At 39.6% G+C, this 27,974-nt stretch overlaps 1 protein-coding gene across 1 annotated transcript in view; it reads right to left on the reverse strand.

The window, feature by feature from the left end:
- Nucleotides 1-794: 794 nt before the first annotated feature.
- LOC132882637 (phospholipase B1, membrane-associated-like) overlaps nucleotides 795-27,974 on the reverse strand; it is an 89,544-nt gene continuing 62,364 nt past the window's right edge. Inside the window, exons 25-43 of the mRNA XM_060915723.1 lie at nucleotides 27,810-27,891; nucleotides 25,556-25,657; nucleotides 25,343-25,438; nucleotides 24,186-24,257; nucleotides 24,016-24,093; nucleotides 23,733-23,793; nucleotides 23,017-23,075; nucleotides 21,408-21,475; nucleotides 19,634-19,677; nucleotides 15,605-15,707; nucleotides 14,705-14,756; nucleotides 13,851-13,931; nucleotides 13,680-13,745; nucleotides 8,811-8,905; nucleotides 5,705-5,786; nucleotides 5,063-5,167; nucleotides 4,869-4,964; nucleotides 2,601-2,675; nucleotides 795-1,049 (exon numbers count right to left, since the gene is read on the reverse strand). Of these exons, the coding sequence (XP_060771706.1) occupies nucleotides 795-1,049; nucleotides 2,601-2,675; nucleotides 4,869-4,964; nucleotides 5,063-5,167; nucleotides 5,705-5,786; nucleotides 8,811-8,905; nucleotides 13,680-13,745; nucleotides 13,851-13,931; nucleotides 14,705-14,756; nucleotides 15,605-15,707; nucleotides 19,634-19,677; nucleotides 21,408-21,475; nucleotides 23,017-23,075; nucleotides 23,733-23,793; nucleotides 24,016-24,093; nucleotides 24,186-24,257; nucleotides 25,343-25,438; nucleotides 25,556-25,657; nucleotides 27,810-27,891 (1,672 nt within the window). The remainder of the gene's footprint in view (nucleotides 1,050-2,600; nucleotides 2,676-4,868; nucleotides 4,965-5,062; nucleotides 5,168-5,704; nucleotides 5,787-8,810; nucleotides 8,906-13,679; nucleotides 13,746-13,850; nucleotides 13,932-14,704; nucleotides 14,757-15,604; nucleotides 15,708-19,633; nucleotides 19,678-21,407; nucleotides 21,476-23,016; nucleotides 23,076-23,732; nucleotides 23,794-24,015; nucleotides 24,094-24,185; nucleotides 24,258-25,342; nucleotides 25,439-25,555; nucleotides 25,658-27,809; nucleotides 27,892-27,974) is intronic.

A 27,974-nucleotide genomic window follows, 5' to 3' on the forward strand; every position in this document is an offset into this window, starting at 1 on the left:
GGCACTGGAGTATTAAGGACAATTTACAGTTTTATACAAACATTTTTTGCTTTATTCATAAAATATGATAAACATTTACAATGAGCTAGAGAATTACAGTATAGAATATTTCTCATAAGTTACATAAAGTTGCCCTTATATTCATAGTTATAATCATATGATAATTATCCTAAAACCAGACTGAGTATGAAAAGTTGAAGCATTGTTTAATAATACTGGCTCAGTGGAGAAGGCTCTGGGTTACTGAGCATAAGAGCAGGAAGTCAAGCCCCAGGAAGCTGCCACCGTTTTCCAGCAAGGCTCTTAACATTGAGCTCCAGGGGTGCTGTATCATGGCTGACCCCGTTCGGATCCCATCTTACTGGGACACGTGGAGAAAAGTATTTCACTGTACTGTAAATTATATGCGATAAATAAAACAACATTTAAAAATATAATAGTAAGTGGCAACTATGCATTTTTAATGACATAATTATTCTGCATAATGGCAAGTTGGTCCTTTTAAAACATGACGACCATTATACCTTGGTAGCTAAATGGCTATTAGCGCCAACCCTTTAAAACTGCGGACCTTTCTCTCAGAGCGCTCACGGTGGAGGATGTAGATTTTGCAGGGGTAAGGGACAGTTATGATCACTTCAGAATGAACTACAGCCTTGTATATGTGTGTGTAGATTCACAATGATATATAAAAGTCATGTCATAACCATACACATCTAGTCGGATGGATGTCTGGCAGGCTAAAAAGCATAGATGTTTTCCAGAGTCAGTAGCACTGTAAGAGCAACTCAGTGCTAAAAGCTTGTTTTCTTCATCTCTGTTTCCTTTTCCTTCACTTTGTCTTTACTCTTCTGCTTCTTAATCCACCGGCGCATAAATAGCCACGTGACCCCCCATCCAAGGAGTAAACCTATGACCCCAAATATGGCTGGCACCCACACTGGTACACCGTTGGGGCAGGGAGGTGGGGTGCTTGGAGATGTTGGCTCCGGAGTTGTGAAGTAATCAGGGTGGCTGTTCATCTTGGTATAAATGAACGGTCTGAGAGTCTGACCCAGAGAAAACAGGCAAAGATAAACATAAACACTTTGCCCATAGAAAATTCCTACTGTAAATAAGGCTCAAAACACATCTTTCACCTGACCATAAATCAAAATACACATGGTATCACCTTTAGCAGATCTTGCTTTTGACAGCATAATGGTTACTTTGTTTTAAATATAGCAAGAAACTTTATCATCAGCAAAATTTTAACTTCATGCCAAAAAAATAAACAGTAAATGTAAAGAAATGTTCTCTCAGCTATCATGTCTTAACAGGATTTTGTATGGCTGTTACTGCAAATCGTCCCTGTTAGTCAGAGAACACTTGCGAGGAATGTTAGCACATATATAAATGAATTTATTTTCAAAAATAAGGTTGTAATTTCTTTCTTCATCAATGTTATGAAAAATAGCTTCAATGAGGCTGTTATTATGTGCGAGTTTGAAATCCAATCAATCCTGTGGGAGGAGTAGCAATTTTTGTGAAATTGCACGTGACCCCTGTGCAGCCGCATCCATGGCAGGTGGTGCCACCTGGCGAACAATTCTTGGCGGAATATGTCTTTAGAGTCTTCTGGGGGAGTTTCAGTGAAAACATCCTAGCAGTTGACGAACAGTAGTGTTTGGTGTAACGAGTCACCCAAAATTTTTAAACGCCAATAAAATGTTATTGGTGGCGCCACCGACCCCTGTGTAGCCTCATCCATGGCAGGTGGTGCCACCTGGTGAACAACTCTTGTTGGTCTTTAGAGTCTTCTGGGTGAGTTTCATTGAAAACATCCCAGCAGTTTACGAAGAATAGAGTTTAATGTGACGAATCACCCAAAAATTTCAGACGCCCATAAAATCATAAATATGACAGGTGGTGCCACCATCTTGACAACTTTTATGCACACCCACCTGGGGAACACTGTATGTGAGTTTGATCGAAATGAAATCAATCCTGTAGGAGGAGTAGTGATTTCTGTAAATTGTGGACGGACGACGCGTGATCGCATAAGCTCATCTGGCCTGGCCTACGGCTGGAAGAGCTAAAAGTGCCAGTGCATTGTTTATTTGTGGAATGTGTTATTTTTGTCACTTTGACAAAAGGGGTTATTATACAATACTATATATTTTATGCAGTATGTAAAATATGTATTTTCAATAGTATGCAGCAGCAGCACTTCACCTTGAAGGACTAAGAAATAATTAATTATAAAAATGTAACAATCATCAAGAAAATCACATCGTTGAGAAGGTGAACATAGTGACACGATTGTTGTTTTAGCATGCACAACAGCTTTTATCCATATCATACAGCACTCTAGAATTCAACACTCTCAGGTAACGTGTAACACAAGAAGCTAAACACACATGACTATTAGCTCTAATGTACAGATACCTGTATTAGGCATTATATCAATATATATTCATTTAAATGTGTATCTATACATATTTGTGCATTGTGTGATATTTTAACAGCGCCAATGCATCATTTATACTATTTCACTAACAGCACTTATTACTGTCATACACTCCATTACTGAAGCTGAGTTTATTATCAATCACACTCACCTCTGATGGACACCTAAGTTTTGTGCGATCGTAAGTAAAGTTGTTGAAGGTCTGCTTATTTCCCACTGGCTCCAACTAGAGAAACAGGTGAACAATGTGCCATGTTAATGAATAAAATAAAATAAAATAAAATAAAATAAAATAATTCATCTTCTTTATCTGCTTTATCCTGGTCAAAGTCACAGTGGATCCAGAGCCTATTAGAAAAAGAAGCATTTTTAAAAAAAATCACACATACACTCGAGCACAATGAAATTCCTCCTCTGCATTTAATCCATTTGAAGCAGTGAACACACACATGCACACACAAGTGAGCAATGAGCACACACACACCCAGAGCAGAGGGCAGCTATGCTACAGTGCCCGGGGAGCAGCTGGGAGTTCAGTACCTTGCTCAAGGGCACTTTAGCCATGATACAGAAAGAGGGGCAAGTGCTGTTCATTCACTCAACTCCCCTCACATTTTTCTTGCCAGTCCTGGGAATTGAACCAGTGACCCTTTGGGCCCAATATTACAGCAATACTAGGTGCAAGGTGGAATAATTCACCCTGAATAGGATGCCAGTTCATTGAAGGGCACATTCCCACATCTGGGCAATCCAATCCAGCAACCTATATGTTTTTGCACAGCAGGAGGAAAGCAGAGAACTTGGTGGGAACTCATGTGAACAGTAACCCAAGCTCAGGATCGAACCAGGGACTCTGGAGCTGTGATGCTTCTTGCTGCATCACATGCTGCTGTTAGCACAATTCCCCATTCGACTGTGGTAAACTATTTGTCCATTTAGATGCCATTCTTGTTGTATAGTTTGCCTTATTCTATATTTTATAATTTTACAATTTAAAGATAGACTGCCTTTCAGATTTTTCAAGTTGAGGTCATAAAAAGAATTTTCCCTGACACCCAAAAGATTTTTGTTGACTGAACCAAAAGCTACTGAATTTGAATTACAGACTTCCAGTTTTATTAGTTTTTTTTTTTTTTTAAATAGAACAATTAATGAATTTAGGGCCATGTGGCCCTAAATTCTCTGCTATTTTTTCCTGTTTCACCGTGACAAAATATAAGATGCTATGTTATACATCACGTGGTGGGCTTTCCCCGTTCGTGCAAGGCATTGTGGGATACAAATCTGAAGCAGGAGAGAACAATGGAGGATGCGAATGAAACTGGAAAGACCAACTACAGTAACAGAAAGCGAGAAGAAAAGACGTTATGTTGTGAAGGAAAGGAAATGCAGGACCAAAGTAATAAATATCAGCGGTCAGCGAGCACCTCGGTGTGATCAGCTGTTTGTTTAGTGACAGAATGATGGAACTGTCAGTGCACAGTCAAGGTAAACCTGTAGATGGCAGTAATGCAACAATGTGGATGCCAGCTGCCGTAAAACCCGAAAGAAGAAGAAGGTAAACCTGCCCATGCGCACACGGACCTCCTCTGTCTGCTTGACTGCGTGAAGCGAGCGATTTCATGCACATTATTTGCTAGGGGATCCCCTCAAATTAAATAACTTCCCAGCCACAAAATGGCCTGATATTTTGTGAGACATTACATAAATAAACATATATCACAACGACCAAATTTCAGAGGGAGATAAATTTCACAGATTTTATGGAATCAAAAGGCCGTCTACTTTTAAAGAAGAATGTAATCAGTGAGCTGTTTTGTCGTGACATTGAGTTTGTGGTTGACTTTGACTACAGTGTGAAACATAAGAGTGCATTAAAGGAAATGGAACCACCACTACTACTACTAATAATAATAATGATAATAGGGTGGCACAGTGGTGTAGTGGTTAGCACTGTCGCCTCACAGCAAGAAGGTCCTGGGTTTGAGCCCAGCGGCCGGCGAGGGCCTTTCTGTGTGGAGTTTGCATGTTCTCCCCATGTTTGTGTGGGTTTCCTCCGGGTGCTCCGGTTTCCCCCACAGTCCAAAGACATGCAGGTTAGGCTAATTGGTGGCTTTAAATTGGCTGTAGGTGTGAATGGTTGTTTGTTCCTGTGTCAGCCCTGCGATAACCTGGCGACTTGTCCAGGGTGTACCCCGCCTCTCGTCCATAGTCAGCTGGGATAGGCTCCAGCTTGCCTGCGACCCTGGAGAACAGGATAAGCGGCTACAAATAATGGATGGATGGACAATTTTATAACTAGCTATTGTGCTAAATAGGTAGTAAAGTAACAATGCTCCACAGGTTGTCACGTACAGTATTAAAAGGATGGCCTTCAGAACATCTTTTGTTTAGAGACCAGTTAAGTTCTGTGTCTTACCATGTTATTCCAAAGGGAAATAGCCATCTCAGCTTGTGCCCGCTCACTAAGATGGAAGCAGTCTAATGTAAAGTAACTTAGATCAGAATTTCCATCCTGGAATATGTAAAGAAAAAAAAGGAATTGTTAGTATTTTGTAATGTTTCAGAGCCATAATATGCAGGCAGATCTCAAGACTTGAGCAGCACACTCACTTTATCTAAAGGAATGGTTGTATTTTGAAGATAAGGCTGAAGGACAACTGTGAAATCTTCACGGCTATCGTAACGTTCCCCGGATATTAGCTGTTCTATCTCGGTCTAACAGGCAGGGAAGACAGAGAGAGAGAGAGAGAGAGAGAGAGAGAGAGAGAGAAGGAAAAGGTTATATATGGTTAAAAGACTTTGTCTGGGATTTAAGTGACCAATACACACATGAAACCCACCAATCCTATCTGTTCTGGGAATTCTACATTGTTCTTGTGTTACACTTAAACTACTTTCATCTTTAGTCGTGTGTCCAGAGGCACAGCATTTTCTTGCACTAAACTGTGATCTGGGGACTCAGCATTTCATCCCACTATAAACTTGTGTAAAGTGTTGCTTTACAGTGATATCCATAGTGAAAGATGTGCACAGAGAAAAAGTATTTTCTGTGTTGCACTTACAATTTAAGAGTAGCATATGGAGATATCCTGGCATACAAAAGTGTATAGGTTTGGAGAGAAGCAATGAGTTATTTTACCATTTTGCCGTGAGGGTCATTCATTACACCATGGTATCATTTCAGTCAAAATTCAAGAATGAAATCTTGTATTTGTTCAATAAGACAATAAAAACATATTTCAATCGAGTTACCTGATATTCTTGATTAATGAACTTTAGCTCTGCCAGCTCTGATGAGTTGTCTTTTGGGCTCATAAGGCATGGACAGACATCGCTGAAAACCACAGACACATAAATAAGAAGTGAATGGAAATACAAGGAACTGTACAAGGCTTGAAAGCCAGACTAACAATACAAAAGAGACTAACAAAGAATACAAAGATCAGAAGGTCTAAACAGGGAGCTAGACCAACTATCATGTATGTAGATTAGACCAACTGTATACCTACTGTAGGCTAAGTCTAATGTATGTCTAACTATAGGAACATTAGACAAAATGGAGACCAACATCTTCAAGACTGACTAGATCAATACTCAACATGAGTACAAGACACAATTGAATCTGAAATCGGGCTCAAATAGATCTATATACATGTATTATTTAAACTACATGTGTCACTCCAGTTAGATCAGCCCTAATACAAGCCAAATTCAGATCTGTTAAGGTAGGATTCCACAAGACCTACTGTAACCCAAGATGAGATCAGACTCGCTACTGAGCAGGTACATCTGCAAGACTTACTATACAACTGTAGCTATGTTGGATCAACTGTAGGTCAAGATATAAAAGATCAATTTTAAACCAAAGGGACTCATTAGAAGCACTAACATAGGCCAAGATCAGAAATTTTCTCCACTGCCCATTCCCATCTACTAGCCAGCTATCGCTGATCACACGATAGTGGATCAGTGCAAACATGTGCTTCCTAGACACATGAAGCCAAATCCCACATGTTTTAAACTGCTGATTATGTTTTATCACAGGGCAGTGTAAGACACATAGAGGAAAGCGCTAACTGCCCTCTTCTCATACATGGTCTCAGAGATATCCATGACTGGTCAGTGTTGCTCTGATTTACAGGCAAGAGAGTAATGCCATCCCTTCTACCGAGAGATCATGGTTAATTTTGTGCTCTAGGACTCCCAATCATGGGTGTCTGTGGGGTCATCAAGATTCAAACTCAAGCTCTCCCAAGGACAAGCAGGGCAAACACTTTTCATTTGTGCCACTCAGAAGCTAAGATCAGACTCAGCACTAACAGATGGATGTTACTGCAGGTAGATCATACAGATCAGAATCTACAAAAATAAGCACAGAATTTACAAAAACCCAGATTGAACTAAAACAAACATCTTCTTTAAAGTCCTGCATGGTCCTGTCTGACTTAGCTGAGCTCTTCTAAATTTAGTGAATGGTTTTAAACTACTAACTGCATTTTTTCATATGCACTAATCACAACCCTCAGCTATTTGTCAAGCACTTCAATGGTTCTTGAAAGTTTGTGAACCCTTTAGAATTTTCTATATTTCTGCACAAATATGATCTTAAACGTGATCAGATTTTCACACAAGTTCTAAAAGTAAATAAAGAGAACCCAGTTAAACAAATGAGACAAAAATATTATACTTGGTCATTTATTTATTGAGGAAAATTATCCAATATTACATATCTGTGAGTAGCAAAAGTATGCGAACCTTTGCTTTCAGCATCTGGTGTGACCCCTTTGTGCAGGAATAACTGCAACTAAACGTTTCCGGGAACTGTTGATCAGTCCTGCACACTGGCTTGGAGGAATTTTAACCCATTCGTCCGTACAGAACAGCTTCAACTCTGGGATGTTGGTGGGTTTCCTCACATGAACTGCTCGCTTCAGGTCCTTCCACAACATTTTGATTGGATTAAGGTCAGGACTTTGACTTGGCCATTCCAAAACATTAACTTTATTCTTCTTTAACCATTCTTTGGTACAATGACCTGTGTGCTTAGGGTCATTGTCTTGCTGCATGAACCACCTTCTCTTAAGATTCAGTTCATGGACAGATGTCCTGGCATTTTCCTTTAGAATTTGCTGGTATAATTCAGAATTCATTGTTCCATCAATGATGGCAAGCCATTCTGGCCCAGATGCAGCAAAACAGGCCCAAACCATGATGCTACCACCACCATGTTTCACAGATGGGATAAGGTTCTTATGCTGGAATGCAGTGTTTTCCTTTTTCCAAACATAACGCTTCTCATTTAAACCAAAAAGTTCTATTTTGGTCTCATCCGTCCACAAAACATTTTCCCAATAGCCTTCTGGCATGTCCACGTGATCTTTAGCAAACTGCAGACGAGCAGCAATGTTCTTTTTGGAGAGCAGTGGCTTTCTCCTTGCAACTCTGCCATGCACACCATTGTTGTTCAGTGTTCTCCTGATGGTGGACTCATGAACATTAACATTAGCCAATGTAAGAGAGGCCTTCAGTTGCTTAGAAGTTACCCTGGGGTCCTTTGTGACCTCGCTGACTATTACACACCTTGCTCTTGGAGTGATCTTTGTTGGTCAGCCACTCCTGGGGAGGGTAACAATGGTCTTGAATTTCCTCCATTTGTACACAATCTGTCTGACTGTGGATTGGTGGAGTCCAAACTCTTTACAGATGGTTTTGTAACCTTTTCCAGCATGATGAGCATCAACAACGCTTTTTCTGAGGTCCTCAGAAATCTCCTTTGTTCGTGCCATGATACACTTCCACAAACATGTGTTGTGAAGATCAGACTTTGATAGATCCCTGTGCCCACTCACATCTGATTGTCATCCCATTGATTGAAAACACCTGACTCTAATTTCACCTTCAAATTAACTGCTACAGGCTCACATACTTTTGCCACTCACAGATATGTAATATTGGATCATTTTCCTCAATAAATAAATGACCAAATATAATATTTTTGTCTCATTTGTTTAACTGGGTTCTCTTTATCTACTTTTAGGACTTGTATGAAAATCTGATGGTGTTTTAGGTCATATTTATGCAGAAATATAGAAAATTCTAAAGGGTTCACAAACTTTCAAGCACCACTGTATTTCATCATGAGGTTAAATGGGCACCCCACCCTCCTGTAGTGTTCACTATTCACTAGTGTTCTATCTCATAACTTCAGAGTATCCCTAGATCTTACAATTTTATATTTCAATTATTCATTTTGGTACTATTCCATTCTTAGTAAAATGTTAAGAGAGAGGCTTTCAACTCAGACAGTACAAAAGAGTTAGATCTTTATACAAAAATGATTTGAGGGAAATTCAAAAACCTGGGGAAAAAACTGCAGCCTAAGAAACTCTTTTTGCCCATCCTCAAGACCTCGATTTCTGGAATTGTGAGAACGTTCACAAGGACACGAGGTACCTGTATTGGAGGAAATAGAGGGCAATTAACTGAAGATAATCATGATGCCAGTGATAATTACACCTACTCACTTATAGCAATTGTGGTACAACCCCAATTCCAAAAAAAGTCGAGATGCTGTGTAAACTGTAAATAAAATCAGAATGTTATAATTTGCAAATCACAGAAACCCTATATTTCATTGAAAATAGTACAAAGACAACATATCAAGTGTTGAAACTGAGAAATTTTATTGTTTTTTGAAAAATATATGCTCATTTTGAATTTGATGTCAGCAACATGTTTCAAAAACGTTGGGACAGGGGCATGTTTACCACTGTGTTGCATCACCTCTACTTTTAACAACACTCTGTAAATGTTTGGGAACTGAGGAGACCAATTGCTGTAGTTTTGAAAGAGAAATGTCCCATTCTTGCCTAATATACAGTTTCAGTTGCTCAACAGTTCAGGGTCTCCTTTGTCATATTTTATTCTTCATAATGTTTTAAATGGCGGCACGGTGGTGTAGTGGTTAGCGCTGTCGCCTCACAGCAAGAAGGTCCTGGGTTCGAGCCCCGTGGCCGGCGAGGGCCTTTCTGTGCGGAGTTTGCATGTTCTCCCCGTGTCCGCGTGGGTTTCCTCCGGGTGCTCCGGTTTCCCCCACAGTCCAAAGACATGCAGGTTAGGTTAACTGGTGACTCGACCGTAGGTGTGAGTGTGAATGGTTGTCTGTGTCTATGTGTCAGCCCTGTGATGACCTGGCGACTTGTCCAGGGTGTACCCTGCCTTTCGCCCGTAGTCAGCTGGGATAGGCTCCAGCTTGCTTGCGACCCTGTAGAACAGGATAAAGCGGCTAGAGATGATGAGATGAGATGTTTTAAATGGGAGACAGGTCTGGACTGCAGGCAGGCCAGTTTAGCACCCAGACTCTTTTAGTACGGAGCCATGCAGTTTTAATATGTGCAGAAAGCAATTTGGCATTGTCTTGCTGAAAGAAGGAAGGCCTTCCCTGAAAAAGATTGTCTGGATGGCAGCATATTGCTCTGAAACATGTATACATCATTCAGCATTAATGATGCCTTCCCAGATGTACAAGCTACCCATGTCATGTGCACTAATGCACCCTCATACCATCACAGATGCTGGCTTTTGAATTGTGCACTGATAACAAGTCAGACGGTCCCTCTCCTCTTTAGCCTGGAGGACATGGTGTCCATGATTTCTAAAGAATTTCTACTTTTGATTCATCAGACCCCGGAATAATTTTCCACTTCACCTCAGTCCATCGTAAAAAGATCTCGGGCCCAGAGAAGGTTGCACTGTTTCTGGATATTGTTTATATTTGGTTTTAACTTGCATTTGTGGATGCAGTAATGAGCTGTTTTCACAGTTTCCTGAGCCCATACAGTGATTTCCACTACAGACACATGTCTGCTTTTAATGCACTGTCGCCTGAGGGCTTGAAGATCACAGGCATCCAATGTCAGTTTTCAGCCTTGTCTCTTGCATACAGAGATTTCTCCAGATTCTCTGAATATTTTAATGATATTATATACCATAGATGATGTGATCCCCAAATTCTTTGCAATTTTTCATTGAGGAACGTTATTCTTAAATTGTCGCACTGTTTGCCCACACAGTCTTTCACAGAGCAGTGAACCCCTCCCCATCTTTACTTCTGAGAAACTCCGCCTCTCTGGGATGCTCTTTTTTTTATACCCAATCATGTTACTGACCTGTTGCCAATTAATCAAATTAGTTCTTTTTAGTATTACACAACTTTTCAGCCTTTTGCTGCCCCTGTCCCAACCTTTTTGAAACGTGTTATATTTTTTAAAAAAAAAAGATAAACTTTCTCAGTTTTAACATTTGATAGGTTGTCTTTGCACTATTTTCAATTAAATATAAGCGTTCCATGATTTGCAAATTATCACATTCTGTTTTTATTTACGGTTTGGATTTGGGGTTGTACAAACATGATAACGCTGCCTCAAACATTTTTTGGAGGCTACATCAGATCTAGACTGTTACATCCTGGTAAGTAAAAGAGTTCACAGAGTTTAGACACTACACTCAATATATTATTCCATGATTCATCCTTAAACCTATGCTAAGACTCCCTGATTAGTTGGTCTAAACTTCCATTGTGGAAAGGTTTTTGAATAGCTGCAATTTCTTATGTTTTATTACTGTTTTATCACGGATATTGCTGTAGACCAAATGAAAGTCAGATTAGAAGGTTAAATAAGGAAACTTAAATCTTTGTGGAAATTACTAATTTGGGTCACTTTCAGATCCTATAATGGGACACAAAATAGGTGTTTTATAAAATGCAGAGGGACTTGGAGGGTAAACTCATTAAGCCCATAGATGAAGTGGTAGACAACACTACGGTTAACTGTAAAACATAAATAAGTTGTGTGCTACTAGTGTCAAAGTGTTAACTAATTCCAAATACATCAGATCTAGATAGTTGTAATATAACAGTCATACCTAACATTATTCAATTTGCAAAACATTTAATGATGATAAAAAAATTCTTGATTCACTTATACTTATTCCTTGGTTAGATTTTTTTGTAGCATGTAACATGAAGTCATTTAAACTAAAATGTTAAAATTGAGATATTTCAAAAACATTTGACTGAAATTGTTGATCAGACCAGCTGTATAGCTACTACAGGAAAATCAAAACCTAGTGTATATCCAGTTGGGTTAGATGTTGGCTAAGGACTACAAGATTCTTGAACAAGCCCAAACTCTACGAAAGCTATTGTAGACAGACTGGATTTGTTGGAGTTAATTCAATTTAATCTACATTTAAAAAAAATCACTTATACAACATAAAGAAGTATACAAATAAAGAAATGAGTCCACTGACTGAATCTTGAAATCTTGAAATCACCTGTCCACACGGCAACGGATTCAGGTGAATCTGATAAAATTGTTTATCGTTTCGGCCTGGCGTCCACATGGCACCGGTGTTTTGGGTGCCCCAAAACGAAATCTTTTGAGAACGGGTTCCAGAGTGAAAAAATCTGGCAACGGAGCCGTTGCGAAGTCGTCTAGATGAGTAGAATGGATTTGTTTACGATGACGTCACAACCACATGTGCTTCACGCCGGGTAGAAGTGTAACAAACTTGATGCGAGTTGTCAACAAATCCTATAACTTGGTTCATGAAACGCGCTTACAAAATATTTTCACTGTGAATATTTATTGTGTAATGGTGCAAAGTGAGAGAGAGAGAGAGAGAGAGTGAGAGAATAGCCCTTAGGGCAGAGTCAATCCCGCCAGCAAAAATAGGGAAAAAAAAGGAGCGATCTCACCTCTTCAGATGTTTATTCCAGACCATTAAAGAATTCTGGAGGATATCAGAATGTTGGCGTACCGGCTTCCATCTACCCCCGTTCATTCCTCTTTCCGTGTCTCCATTCAAAAAACGAGCACATGATTTAAAGGGACTATATCCATAGGATAGGGAGTGAGAAAGTGTGTGCGTGTGACAGTGACAGGGATAGTCACTGTGCGCATGCGCAGTTATGCGCATGCGTCTACTTCTATTGTTCTGGTGTCTCCGATGGGACCATCTTATGGCCCGGTCATACCGCCCGAACTTTGCTGGAGCGTTCCTTGAACGGTAGGGAGGGGGGGCCGAATTTCGACAACGCTCGTCACCGCGCACAAAATGGGAAAAAAATCGAAAACACGGGCGTTGGCTTAGCAGTGCACCGCTGAAGCCAGCGTTGCTTTAGCGTTGGTTTAGCGGTAGCGAGCGGTAGCGAGCGTTGGTTTAGCGGTGACGCGAGCGTTGGTATAGCGGCGTTCTGCGCATGCGGGCTTTGGCTCGGCGGGGGTATAAAGTTGGTTTAGCACCAATCATAGCAAGTCTCTCAGCATCCATGGTGATACAGTTTTACTGTAACTTTGAGCAAATTCGATATAGATGAGGTCTGAACTCAACGGCAGCTCGATTCCAAATGAGCTCCTGGTCCATTTCTCCCCGTATTTATAGCCAAATTCTGGTCCCGCTCCGACACCTCTATACCAACGCCAAACCAAAGTTCATCACCGCCACGGATAGCTGCTTCAACGCCCGACACCGTTCCAGGAACCCCGTGTCCGCTCGTAAAACGCTTACAACCACTCCACCGAAGGTTGTGCAACGTTTAATCGCCGCCCGGGCAACACTGGCGAAGCAGCGGTGGTCCAGCGTTCAAGATTTCTGCGTTGGCCTAGCGGACCCAAGCATCCACGAACTTGCATCTAGCGGTGCCAAACTTTGACTGGGCGTTGGTGGAGCGGGGGTGAACTTTGCCGGGGCGGAAAATTGCCCCCTCCTCACCGCTCGCAATATTTTGTGCAGCTCAAAACTTTCGGAGCGGTAGGAGGGCCCCTCGAGAAACATCAGCGGTGGCCGAGCGTATACGGCGTTGCTTTAACGGGGGCCAACTTTTGTTAAACGGTGGTGAACGGTTACAAGCGGTGATGAATTTTTTTCACCGCTCCAGGAACGCTCCAGCAAAGTTCGGGCGGTGTGACCGGGCCATTACAGCACACGTAGTGGTGTGGCATGTGTATTGCATCGTTTTCAGCAAGCGTTGCGTTGCCATATGAACCTGATATTTTACTGATCCGTTGCCCATGTGGACGCGATATTTAAAAAAAAAAATCTCATTGCCGTTGTCGTGTGGATGTAACCTTAGTCAACCAAGTGTACCATGATTAACGAGTTAACTTGTCGACTTGGTGGGGACAGTCTGAATTAGCACAGTCCTAGAGCATCATGTCCTGACCTCTTTATACAGCAGATCCAAAGCCTTCATGAGGTGATGACTGTAGTTCTGTGGTGACAGGTTGTTCTGCATAAATGAGGTAACATATGAACAAAGTGTTAATAAAAAAAGAATTTACTGAACAATTTCAGAACAAACACTAGGCTTCTGACAAGACAAAAGGAAGCATACCTGATCCACACAATACTGGCATAAATCATTGACCCCAATAAGCACAGTAATCAGCTTCCAGTCCATTTTGAAGTCTACATTCTGCAGAAAAAGTAAGGTTTCTGTTATGTAATTGCATGATAAGGGTATTGTAAATGCTTTGTTTAACCAGTGTAGATAGAACAGGATGATCCATTTTTAAGAAGTTTAGAAACAGATAACATGGGGTTTACAATGTCTTTTAAAATAATAAATGCTCAAATAGACTAGGAAAAAAAATCTAAAAAAAATCACTTAGGGGGGACTCGAATGTTAGAAGTGGTCAAGTGGGTCAGATATGTTTATTGACATGTCTTGAACAAATTTACACCAGTTGACCATTGATTTAAAGCCTAATATGCAAATAAGGGGCGTTTTTCAAAATGGCTGTCCTTAAATAGGAATATGCTTATATTTCAGCTCCTAAAAGCAGTCGGAATAATAAATTTGGTGTCTAAACATATATATTTGTGAATGGGAGCCATTTAATGGTATTATGCAAAGTAGTCTATATATGTCAGCCATCTTGATTATTTTCAAAATGGCTGCCATATGGATAAAACTATACCTATGTCTATAGACTTCCAATACGTAAGTTCCTAGCCTATAGTTAGTGTCTCAGATTTTATCATTCAATATCCATTCTGAATAAATGAAAACAAACAAACAAACAAACAAACAAACAAACAAACAAACCCTCTGAGTTAACTCCACAGTTAATTCAGCATAGGCATTTTATACTCTGTACTCAGTATTGCATCCTAAACTTTTATTACCATTGAAATTGTTAAACCAAAAACCAAAAACTGTTTAAAAAAAGTGGAGATGATCCTTACCTCACTGGATTTTAAGGCCTGAATAAGTAAGCTGGCCTGAGCTACAAGATCACTAAAAGGGAGAACGAGACCAGGACGATTAAAATAGCTATAGCTATAAATATATTCTAATATATACAAAATAATATTTGGACTGACTTTACGGTTACAGACTTAGAGAAGCAGTTTGTAATGTTTCAAGCCCTTTGTTGCCAGCAAGGTAAATTATCATTTAAGAGATACTTTACAGGGGTATTTAGCAGATGCTCTTATCCAGAATGACGTACAACGTACCCAGAGCAGCCTGGAGAGCAGTTGGGGGTTTGGTGCCTTACTCAAGGGCACTTCAGCCATTCCTACTCATCCAGGGAATCAAATCAGTGACCTTTTGGTCCCAACGCTGCTTCTCTAACCATTAGGCCATGACTTTTCCATGTTTACTTTAAACGGCATATGCCTTGTGAGTTGGAAAGAGCGTTTCAGCTGGGGGCCAGAGCTCATTTCTGGTCAGAAGTTGGGGCTTAGGTGTCTTGCTCAAGGGCACTTCAGCCCATGGCCGTCCTATGTTAACCTAACTGTATGTCTTTGAACTGTGGGGGAAACCGGAGCACCTGGAGGAAACCCACACAGACACGGGGAGAACATGAACTCTATACAGAAAGGCCCCTGTTGGCCGCTGGGCTCAAACCCAGAACCTTCTTGCTGTGAGGTGACAGTGCAAAGCTCTAGCAGTCTGGTTGAACTATATAAGATTGCTTTATGGGGAAATCTTTATATAATCTGAAACATACAATAACCAATCCCATGTACATTTACAGTCCTGTGCTTCTATTCTGACAAACCCGATTTAAACTTTAGTAAAATAATCAGATAGGTTTCCAGCAAAAGTGAAAAAGGCAGAAAGAAGCTGAGAATACGTACGAGGCTGTGGCTCCAGACACGGCCATGTTGAAGCCGTCCTGCGCTGACCTGCCATGTCCCGTAGAGAAGCCCTGTAGTGATGGGTTAAATTGTCTCAGAATGTCTGTAAAACACAACATACACACAATAAGTTCAGTAGTGTGAACGTTTTGTTTCTATATAGTGTTGTACAATAGGAGAAAAGTGTAATAGTACTTGTTACTTATTAGTTTATCTAGCTTTGTCAAGCAGGACAGCAGGACCATTCCTGATAATGATATTCAACTTGTATGTGCATTTTTATTTGATTTAAGTAGGAACATGAGCTAAATGAGACACTTAGTAAAAAAAAATAGGTAAAGGCATAATCTGAGTTGTTAATGCTCTCATGAATAACAACACGTTTTACCTATTACACATACTTACATTAAAGGGTAAGTTTATCCAAAAATCTATTATACCCTGAATTTATACAATCAGCCATGTTTGCTGAATGAAATAACAACAGATTATAACCTCCAGTTTCGCATCATGTATCAATATCATGCCTAGAACATCATAAACATGCTTTAAATCACTTTTAATAAGACAGACTGTGGTGGTTTCAAACCCTGTATGAAATGCTGTTACCTATAAAAATAGAGTTATCGGAATAATTTTCTTCTTCAGGAAATAGTTTGAGATCACTGAGTACAAGCATCAGACAAGACTCGTGGCCCAGAGCTTAAAGGTGGAATGTTACGGTAAGTGAGTTCCAGTTTGATTTGTATATTCCTTTAACATGGATTTGTTGTATTAATTTATAAAATGGTTATATACAGTTGTGGTCAGGAGTTTACATACAGTGACATGAATGTCATCTTGGATATGAATGTCATGGCAATATTTGGGCTTTCAGTAATTTCTTTGAACTGTTCTTTTTCTGTGGCAGAATGATTGTACAGCATACAGCTTTAATTAAAAAAAAACCACTAGAATTTGGTGCACAAGTTTAAATTTTCTTTGGGTTTTCTGAAATCACCACAGGGTCAAAATTATACATACAGGGGCAAAAATATACATACAGCACACCTAATATTTGCGTAAAATGTCTCTTCGTAAGACTCATCTTGCCCAAACATTTTTGTTTACCATGAACAAGCTTCTGGTAGAATTCTGATTGGACATTTCATGACTCTTCATGGTAGAATTGGTAGAGTTCAATTAAATTAGTTTTTTTTTTCTTGGCATGGACTCGACTTATAAGCACGGTCCATATATTTTCAATAGGGTTGAAGTCAGGACTTGTTTTAAGCTTAATGTTAGCCTGCTTTATCCTCCACAACCAGCTCTGATGTGTGTTTGGGTTCATTGTCCTGTTATAACTCCCAAGTCCCAAGTCGTGTTCAAGTTTCTGATGGTTTATGCTGAAGAATTCTGAGGTAGTCCTTCATTATTCCATCCACTTTGTGCAATGAACCAGTTCCACTGGCAGCAAAACAGCCCCAGAGCATGATGATCCTACCACCACCACCAGCTGGTACAGTGTTCCTCTGTACATGTTGGTCATTGTGGCCAAACAACTCAATCTTTGTCTCATCTGACCATACAGATTTCCTCCAGAAGGCTTTTTCTTTGTCTGTGTGGTCAGCTGCAAACATTAGCTAAGCTTGAAGGTGTCAATTTTGGAGCAGGGGGTTATTTCTTAGATTAGATTAGATTAGATTAGATTAGATTAGATTAGATTAGATTAGATTAGATTAGATTAGATTAGATAAAACTTTATTGAACCCTTTGGGCGGGTTCCCTCAGGGCAATTAAGATTCCAGCAGCATCATTACAGATAAACAGAGAGAAGAAATAGAGAAAACTTCTAGATAAATTAAAATAAATTAAGTAATTACATATACAAATATAAAAAGAATAAGATATGGGGAAGAGAGGAAGGGGGGAAGGAGGGGGAAAAGGTGGGCAGAAGGGGGGTGGCGGCAGGAGAGATATTGCACTTTATATTGCACATTATATTGCACATTGTCTGGTATTGCTTATTGTTAGGCTAGGCTACTGCTCCTTCCCATCCTCTGTCCTCCTGTTACCCCTCCTCCCCCCCAGAGAGGAGTTGTACAGTCTGATGGCGTGAGGGACAAAGGAGTTTTTAAGTCTGTTCGTCCTGCACTTGGGAAGGAGCATTCTGTCACTGAACAGGCTCCTCTGGTTGCTGATGACGGTGTGCAGAGGGTGACTGGCATCATCCATGATGTTCAATAGTTTGTCCATAGACCTCTTCTCTGCCACCGTCACCAGAGAGTCCAGCTTCATGCCGACCACAGAGCTGGCCCGCCTGATCAGCTTGTCCAGCCTGGATGTGTCCTTCTTGGATGTGCTGCCCCCCCAGCACACCACAGTGTAAAACAGGACACTGGTGACCAGAGACTGATAGAATATCCACAGGAGTTTTCTGCAGATGTTAAAGGACCGCAGCCTCCTAAGGAAGTATAGCCTGCTCTGTCCCTTCCTGTATAAGTGTTTGGTGTTGCAAGTCCAGTCCAGCTTGCTGTCCAGCCACAGCCCAAGGTACTTGTAGGAATCCACAGCCTCCACCTCGACTCCCTCAATCAGAACTGGTCGTGACCTTGGTCTGGACCTCCCAAAGTCAATGATCAGCTCCTTGGTCTTTGACGTGTTGAGCTGCAGATGGTTCCTGTTGCACCACACAGCAAAGTCCCTCACCAGGCTCCTATACTCCTCCTCTCTGTCATCACTGATACACCCAATGATGGCTGTGTCATCGGCAAACTTCTGAAAGTGACACAGCTCTGAGTTGTAGCAGAAGTCCGCGGTGTACAGGGTGAAGAGAAGAGGGCCCAGCACCGTGCCCTGGGGTGCTCCGGTGTTGCTAATCACAGTGTCAAACGTGATGTCCTTCAGCCTGACGTACTGCGGCCTGTCAGTGAGGTAGCTGGAGATCCAGGTGACCAGGCAGGGGTCCACTCACATCCTGTTCAGTTTGTCCTGAAGCAATAGGGCCTGGATGGTGTTGAAGGCACTCGAGAAGTCCAAGAAGAGGATCCTTACTGTGCCACTTCCCTTATCCAGATGCGAGTGGGCTCGATGTAGCAGGTAGAGGATGGCGTCTTCCACACCGACACCTGCCCGGTACGCAAACTGCAGACAGTCCTGGGCATGTTGTACCTGGGGTCTGAGGAGGCTGAGGAAGAGCCGTGCCAAAGTCTTCATCAGATGTGAAATGAGTGCCACCGGTCGGAAGTCGTTCAGCTCGCTGGGCCAATTCTTTTTGGGAACTGGAACAATACATGCTGTCTTCCAGAGGGTGGGCACTCTCCCCAGCTGCAGGCTAAGGTTCAGGCTAAGGTTGAAGATTCTCAGAGCTGCACTGAGCTCCTTGGACTTTCCCATTTTACTGTGTGTTGGTGAACCCAATGAGTGCTGTAAACAAACCCTTTTTATGAAGGCACAGAGAAGCTACCAGCTGCAGTCAATCATGATCACTAACAGGAAGTTAAGAGGCCTTGGCAAGATAAGAGACATTTTGGAAGTTTCAGCACCTCTGAATTAATAATCTACTGTAAGTGAGCATATGTAAATTTTTGACCCTGTATGTATAATTTTGACCCTGTGTTGACTTCAGAAAACCCAAAGAAAATTAAATCCTGTGCACCAAATTCCAGTGTTTTTTTTAAATTAAAGATGTACGCTATACAATCATTCTGCCACAGAAAAAGAACAGTTCAAAGAAATTACTGAAAGCCCAAATATTGCCATGACATTCATATTCAAGATGACATTCATGTCACTGTATGTAAACTCCTGACCACAACTGTACAAATGGTGTTACAGATGTGTGATGATTTAATCATATGGATTCCACACTGCTAAACTGTTCGCTGTAAAAAGTTCCATTACTTTTTACCAATATTAGTCTCCAGTGCAAGAAGTAAACTTCAGACATCATATCCCATGCGGGATAAAAGTTACACATCAGTCAGTGTAAATACATCACAGAGATAGCAAAATCTCAGTGTGTCCAAGATAATGCTGAGATACACTCACTTGGTAGTGTTGTAGTAGTGTCTAATGAATGATCACCCCCAATACTGCACACACACACACACACACACACACACACACACACACACACACACACACACACACACACACACACACAAACACACAAGAAATGCTGTAGACAAATACTGCCTTAAAAATAATGAAATGAAATTTTTCAACATTTAAAAAAATACTATAAACAGTAAGCCATACTATAAACAGTAAGCCATACTAAATACTATATACAATAAGCCATAATAAATGAAACAAAGTCAATATTTGGTGTGAGACGACCCTTTGCTTTAAAAAAAAATAGTAGTCTCAGGTACAGTGAGTGCAGGTTTATGCGGAAATGAGCTGTGGGTTTTACTGAGCATCTTACAGAACCAGCCACAGTTCTTCTGGACACTTTGACTGTCACACTCGCATCTTCATTTTGCACCAAAACCCAGTAGCCTTTATTATGTTTTCTTTTTTAATCTGAAAAGTGTTCTCTTATGTAATATGCTGCTCAGATACAAGCATTTTTTTTCTGTAACATTTAATTTTGTGCTGGAAAACAAACATTTGGAACTCTAAAATGCTTTTGTATTGACTCCATAATGGAGAAATCATAAAATAGAAATCTATAACAGTTTGTATGAAAAAAAAATAGGGTGCCTAAGATAATATATTTTATTCTATCCACATTCACTGGATATGAACAATCGCATACTCTGATCGGCTACTCTGCTACTAGGATATCAGCTCATATACCGTGAGTAGAGAAAAACAAAATGGCGGAGAGTGTTGCTGAACCAACTGAGGACGAAATAAAAACTCTACTCGAAAACAACCCCCCCAAAAAATACAAAAAAAGCAAAATATGGAATAAAAGTATTTGATGGTAAGAACGTATCTTTTTTTATTTTTCAAGAATTATTATTATAGCGGGCGGCACGGTGGTGTAGTGGTTAGCGCTGTCGCCTCACAGCAAGAAGGTCCGGGTTCGAGCCCCGGGGCCGGCGAGGGCCTTTCTGTGCGGAGTTTGCATGTTCTCCCCGTGTCCGCGTGGGTTTCCTCCGGGTGCTCCGGTTTCCCCCACAGTCCAAAGACATGCAGGTTAGGTTAACTGGTGACTCTAAATTGACCGTAGGTGTGAATGGTTGTGTGTGTCTATGTGTCAGCCCTGTGATGACCTGGCGACTTGTCCAGGGTGTACCCCGCCTTTCGCCCGTAGTCAGCTGGGATAGGCTCCAGCTTGCCTGCGACCCTGTAGAACAGGATAAAGCGGCTAGAGATAATGAGATGATGATGATATTATTATAGCATTTTTCACAAATTGCTACTGTCATTTCGCCAGTTTGTTTACATTCTTCATCTTTAAGCATTAAAATTTGTTGAATTTTTTAGACTGGTTCAAAAGCTCAAAGAAAAATAAAATTTGAATATTTTACTACGCATGTATGCAATTTGTCACGTGTTTGCTAAGCGGAAATGATTTTGTCGGATGTTTTGTATAAAGTTTTTATTTATCCAATTTGCAAAAAATAAAAATAAAATGGTCCGTTTCTCAAAATCCAGTGAATGTGGATAGAATAAAACAGTTATTCCATTCAATCTCGTCATACATGGCTTATAGCCAACTTGGCGCTATGCACCTGGTTGGCTATCAGCTCATGTACAACTCAATTTCATGGAATAACTGTTATATACAGTATATGTTATCTATACTTATGTATTACAATTTTATCACAGATGTTTTTCACACATGGAAGAAAAATCCTCTGTGTTTTACCTCCATGACACCCCCTTGTATTCTGTATGAAACTGAGTGTAGTTGTGTGACTTTGTGCCAAGTGCAGTCTGGAAAAAACACACAATTTATAAATATAAATTCAATACCTTTACGGCAAAATAATGATGTACATGCACATTTTACCAGGGGTAATCTCAATTTATTTTTGGAGAGAACGGAAAATAAATTTGCAGAAAGAAGGATAGGTATATATTTACCCCAAATCATAAATTAAACCCCTGATGCGATTAAAGTTAAAGTTTATACTCATGATCTCAAAGGTTTTGCTTATTATGCAAAAAATTACATGATAGTAACATACAAGGAACATTGTGAAATACTGAACTGTTGTGTTTGTAAATTATGTAAATTTGAAAGAAAGTCTCTAAGTGTTATTTTCTGAGATCATTACATCTGCTTTAATGCAGCATGATGTTCATTGTATTGCTGTGATGTCTGGCCATCTGGCTGAATTAAAAAAAAAGATGATTATTCTTTTTTATATTATGATATATATGTCTATCTAATTTAATTTTTCTTTCTTTACATTGAATATATATATATATTTTTTGTATACTTACAATGTTTACTGTTAAAGTTACAAGTAGTTGATGTAAATTTGTCAAAATTAACAATGTTGATTCAAGTGTTAAGCAAAGGTGTACATAACATTTAATATATATTGTAAAAGTGGTCCCTACTGCAGTGGCTTTTATGAGGCCTATGTAGGGGTCTCCTGACCAGAACATACACTACCATTCAAAAGTTTGGGGTCACTTTGAAATTTCCTTATTTTTGAAAGAAAAGCACTGTTCTTTTCAATGAAGATCACTTTAAACTAATCAGAAATCCACTCTATGCATTGCTAATGTGGTAAATGACTATTCTAGCTGCAAATGTCTGGTTTTTGGTGCAATATCTCCATAGGTGTATAGAGGCCCATTTCCAGCAACTATCACTCCAGTGTTCTAATGGTACAATGTGTTTGCTCATTGCCTCAGAAGGCTAATGGATGATTAGAAAACCCTTGTACAATCATGTTAGCACAGCTGAAAACAGTTGAGCTCTTTAGAGAAGCTATAAAACTGACCTTCCTTTGAGCAGATTGAGTTTCTGGAGCATCACATTTGTGGGGTCGATTAAATGCTCAAAATGGCCAGAAAAATGTCTTGACTATATTTTCTATTCATTTTACAACTTATGGTGGTAAATAAAAGTGTGACTTTTCATGGAAAACACAAAATTGTCTGGGTGACCCCAAACTTTTGAACGGTAGTGTACATGATTTATTGTAAACTATATATGCTTTCACATGAATTACATGAATTGTTTTGTTGTAATTTTAATATTATGGTCAAATAAATTCAACTAAACTAAAAAACTAAAACTATGGCTGGGCACTGTGAGGATTCGCAGAAACCTTATACAAAAATGCCCAGCGGGCGATCTCTTACTTTTATGGGTGAGAGATACGTAAATTAGTCACATATTAAACAACACTAAAGCAGCTGATAAAGTCAATTAGGACATCCAGAGACATTCATGCTTTTACTATTTAACACACGACTATTTTGCACAGCTGGAGATAACACACAGGGATTTAACTTACTGTAACAGAGTCTCCGAGGGCAGCAATCACCTTGATATCCGCAGGCCGCAGGTGATGAACTGAACATATACAAAATGAATATTAAAATTATTCCACCTTCATTTAGTTAATGACACCGTACTGTTTGTCACAACCTTAACAGAGTGCTGCCAGCTTAATTCACAATTCATCATTGTTCAATTTCACGTGTACACATACTGTATATTTACACTTCATAACTATATCATAATTAATTTTACTTCTGTAGAAATATGTTATAGGCTTCAGTGTGCAGAAGCCTTTTTTTGTTCCTGAAAAGTGACAAGAATAAAAAAACGCCTGCTTTCGAGATGTAACCATAGCAACAATCATATGGAAGCCGAATGATACATGAGGTGACCAGTAATTTAGTGAAATAGAATAACAATTGAGTTAAATCAAATCATAACGTGTTGCTACTTGCTGTTATGACTCAGTCATGACGAAGTCAAACTGTTACAGCATTTTCTTTATATTCCTCCACATCCACTATTCTCTGATACCAAGTCAAAGCTCTTCTCTACTCTGTCTACATAGTGTATTAATAACAATGTACAAATCTTGAATATGTAAAAAAAATTCTTTACTTTTTTTGTTTATAGTACAGTTATTATGAGTAATATTATTGTTATCTCTTTTTCCTCCCCATTTCTCTTCTTCTGTGTCTGTCTTTCTGTCTCTGTCAGTCTCAGTCTTACCTGAGTTGGGGATGTTGATTGATGGCTTGGTGTCAGTGCAGGAGAAATCACTGCCCCAGTTCTGGGTCAGAGAAAGGTACATAATAATAATAATAATAATAATAATAATAATAATAATAATAATAATAATAATAATTTCATTTTCCATAGCACTTTTCAATTTTCCAAAGATGCTTTACAGAGGAAGAAAAAAAGACTAAGCAGTAAGAGAGGAAAAGAAATGTTCATGGAAAAGATAAGTCTTCAAAGAAGGCAAAGTAGAAGAATGAATAAAAATACATACTGAAATTGGAGGTGGGGGCGGCAGTGGGCTTTTGTACATGTAATTGCTGTTCACAAAGGTCTGAAGAAAGGGTGAGGTCTGGCAAAGGTCAAAATATAATAAATAAAAGTACTAAAACAGTGATGATAATGATGGGTGTGAAAGAACAAACAGTGAGAAAGCAGTTTTACCTTTGATGGACATTCAGCCTGGAGACCTAGAGAGAAGTTCTGTTTGTGGGTTTTATTCCCCAGCTCTTCCATCTGGCGACAGAAGGAAATTTTCATTGCAATCAGGATATAGCAGTTACTGAAGATGAATGAATGAATATTTAGAGACGTTAATCCTGTAGCGCTATTATCCCCCGCGGGCCGAAAGGCCAGAAGGGGGATTATGTTGTGGTGATTATCGTCTGTCCGTCCATCCTGGGAAGGGTGCTCACTTTCTGAAATCAACTCCTCTCAGAATTTTTGGAGGAATTTTATTAAACTTGGCAGGATTCTTTGTTATATGTCGGTAATATGCATATTGTAATTTCATTAAATTCGATCACATTTTACCGGAGTTACAGCCCTTGATTAACAAAATTATCCTTTGAGAATTTCATGAAGTTGTGTTTGCCTTCTGAGATCAACTCCTCTTACAATATTTGGACGAATTTCTCGAAGCTTGGCAAAAGACATTGTTACAGTATATGATGGTAATACGCATATTGCGATTTAATTTGGTTTGTGAAAATTTTACCAGTTTTGACCCTTGATTAAATAACTTGTACTTTGATAGTTTCATGAGGGTGTACATTCTTCTGAAATCAACTCCTCTCACAATTTGTGGAGGAATTTCACCAAACTTGGCAAAAGGCTTTGTTATATGACAGTTATACGCATATTAAAATTTCATTTAATTTGGGCAAATTTGACCAGAGTTATGCCCTTGATTATTGACAAACTTGTACTTTGACAATTTCATCAAGGTGTGCTTGCTTTCTGACATTCACTTCCCTCACAATTTTTGGAGGAATTTCATGTAATTTGGCAAAAAGTTTTTATCCCCTACTGGCCAAAAAGCCCGAAGAGGGATTATGTCGTGGCGATGTCCGTTCATCCATCCGTTCGTCCTGGGAAGGGTACTCACCTTCTGAAATCAACTCCTCTCACAATTTTTGGAGGAATTTCATGAAACTTAGCAGGATTCTTTGTTATCTGTTGGTAATATGCATATTGCAATTTCATTCAATTCAGTCGCATTTTACCAGAGTTATGGCACAGTTGCCAGTGGGGGATATTGTGCTCTCAGAGCACTCTTGTTAGACTTTTTCCAGGTATTTAAATTACGTGAAGCAACTAACCATGTTGTTCCACAGACCACGAGCCAGGATCATGTGAGCCTTCTGACTGAGGTGGAAACAATCAGGAGAGAAAAATGAACGATCAGGATGTCCATCCTTCAGGAGAGAGAGAGAGAGAGAGAGAGAGAGAGAGAGAGAGAGATACTAAAACTCACTAACCTTAATAAAAATACAGATTTTATTATTCTTGTGTGTGTGTTTTTTTTTTCTAACCAGCATTGGCATTGCTATATCCCTAAGCAAAGGCTGCAACACCACAGTGAAGTTCGAGTGTGTGTCATAACGGCCAGACTCCACCAAATCTCTCAGCACTCTCTGGAAAACACACACACTATTTTTATACTTAAACTGTATCTTAAAATCCAGGTGAAATCTAAAAAATGAAATCTCACTAGCTGGCTAATGAGTGAAACTAATTAGCAAGAGAAAACAAACTAGCAAACAATACTTAACTAGCAAACTAGCAAAATTAGAGGCCTATTAGTGGGCCAGTCTGGCAAAATCTACCAGGTATATAAATAGCTAAATAGTGTACAAAAGATGATTAGTGAGAAAAAAAAAGTTTCTCAAAAGTTTGAGAGTAAAAGTCTTCATCCTGGGATTAATTAACTTTTATAAAGCTATAAAAAAAAAGAATATTAAGAACATTTATTAACAGTGTTCCAAAAGGATGTTGTGCTGATGACTTTCCTATGAGCAAACAAGCTCTATGTTGCACCTTTGAGACGTTAAAGGAGATACACAGAACCTTTATTTTTAAATAAATTTCTCAGTGGATAGTATCTCCATCCTTGACTCTTGTATGCTGCATAAATGGGAATAAAAAAATATATTTTTGAGAGTTAAAATTGACCACAAAGTTGGCATTCGAGCTGCCCCGCTGAGCCAGCCAGCCCTGAGTGCGTGACGTCACAACGTTAACCGGTTTTAAGGCCAAGGCCTTTTACAGCTATAGACCAAAGTCATATAAATAAAAATTTATGGTGAAAGTAAGAAATACCGTTACCGACTTGCTCAACTAAGACTGATTTGACTTCATTGATTGTGGGTTGACTCTCATTAAAACAGGATAGGTGTTATAACTTATGCAACATACATGTACATGCATGCATTTTCACTGATAAAATGTAAAAGGCTCATTAAATAATCAGATGAACTGAGACGATCACATTCTGAAGCAAATTAAATAATCTTATACTGGTAACTTAAACACACAATACAAGTTACATGTATTAATCTAAATGCAGGTAAACAACATGTTTCTGTTGTTTTGTATCCAAATGAGAGTCGCAGCTTACCCGTCTGTGTTCTTGCTTCTTGAAGGCTGATCTTATAGCCGATTGTTTTAAAACAATCTGACTTTCAGTTGTTCATTCAGTTCTCCATTCATTCGCTTCATCCACGTAAGGGTGAGATATTGCTGCTGAGGCAAGCATATCCAGCGGAGAAATCAGACGGCTGCTCCACTCATTCTCTATTTTCTCCATACTGAGTACTCCGCCATTACTGCTCGGCTCAGGCAATTACTAAAACCTGGGACAGGACGTCACCGGTTTTAGCAACAACCGCCGGGAGGTCACTGCCAAAGCGATAATATGTCACATCCCATTCCATCCCGGGTTTTACCAACAACCCTCGGCTCACTCCAGGAGGACTAGTACAACTGAACTTACTTTCCTTTTTAAAATAAATAAATAAATAAATAAAATTAATACTTTCCTTTTCTTGTAGTTTTATTTAATTGTTGGTACTGCACCCTCTTTCAATACAGGCTTATAGCCAACGCTCCTCAACAGATCAGAGGTTTCATACGAGTCTTCAGTAAAATGTGCAGAACAGAAGAGAGACCACTTCGTAGCCGGCCAATGTGCCCATGAACTTCTCGCAAAATGCGTCCAAATCTTTGCAGTTTGAACATTCTTGGGCCATGAATGCAACGTAAATCCACCTTCTGTCGTGTTGCTGCATCTACCAGCAACACATCTATGTGGCATGGTGATAAATTAGCTCAAAACGAAGGATCGGAGTTGCAGTCAGAAACTGATAGACTTCCTGTGGTGATGTCACGGACATCAAGGTCATTCACTCAGACCGCTACGTATATGAATCACTTTAATCGTAAAAATTACTATATTAGATTTATTGTTAATGCTTAAAACTATTTCTGTGCCATTCTTGAGGTCTCAAGGCATTTATAAACGAAAGTCAGGCCATGGTTCTGCGTATCTCCTTTAATTGCATGCACTGTGCCTGTTAGCTGATATGTGTGTTCATTCTGAGGAATGCTTTTACACTTTTCTTATAATCAGAGATAAAGGAACCAGGGATATTGAAATTTCACTCACATATTTTGGTAAATTACTAAAAAAAAGTCTGTACAAGAGTGGGCCACTTACATGAAATCTTGTAAGCACAGTAAATACAAATCTATTTCAATGTAGCACAACGCTCAACTTTAATGTTTCACCTGATAAGCTCTGATCCGATCTTCCAGGTCCTGCAAAGCTTCTGATCCATCTTCTGGTATAACTACACAGGGACAGAGGATGCTACAAGAACAATTATTATTATTATTATTATTATTATTAGGGGGATATAAAAGGTGGGATGTACCTATTATTCAACAAGCACT

The sequence above is a fragment of the Neoarius graeffei genome, chromosome 3, assembly GCF_027579695.1.
Source record: "Neoarius graeffei isolate fNeoGra1 chromosome 3, fNeoGra1.pri, whole genome shotgun sequence".
NCBI classification, from domain to species: domain Eukaryota; kingdom Metazoa; phylum Chordata; class Actinopteri; order Siluriformes; family Ariidae; genus Neoarius; species Neoarius graeffei.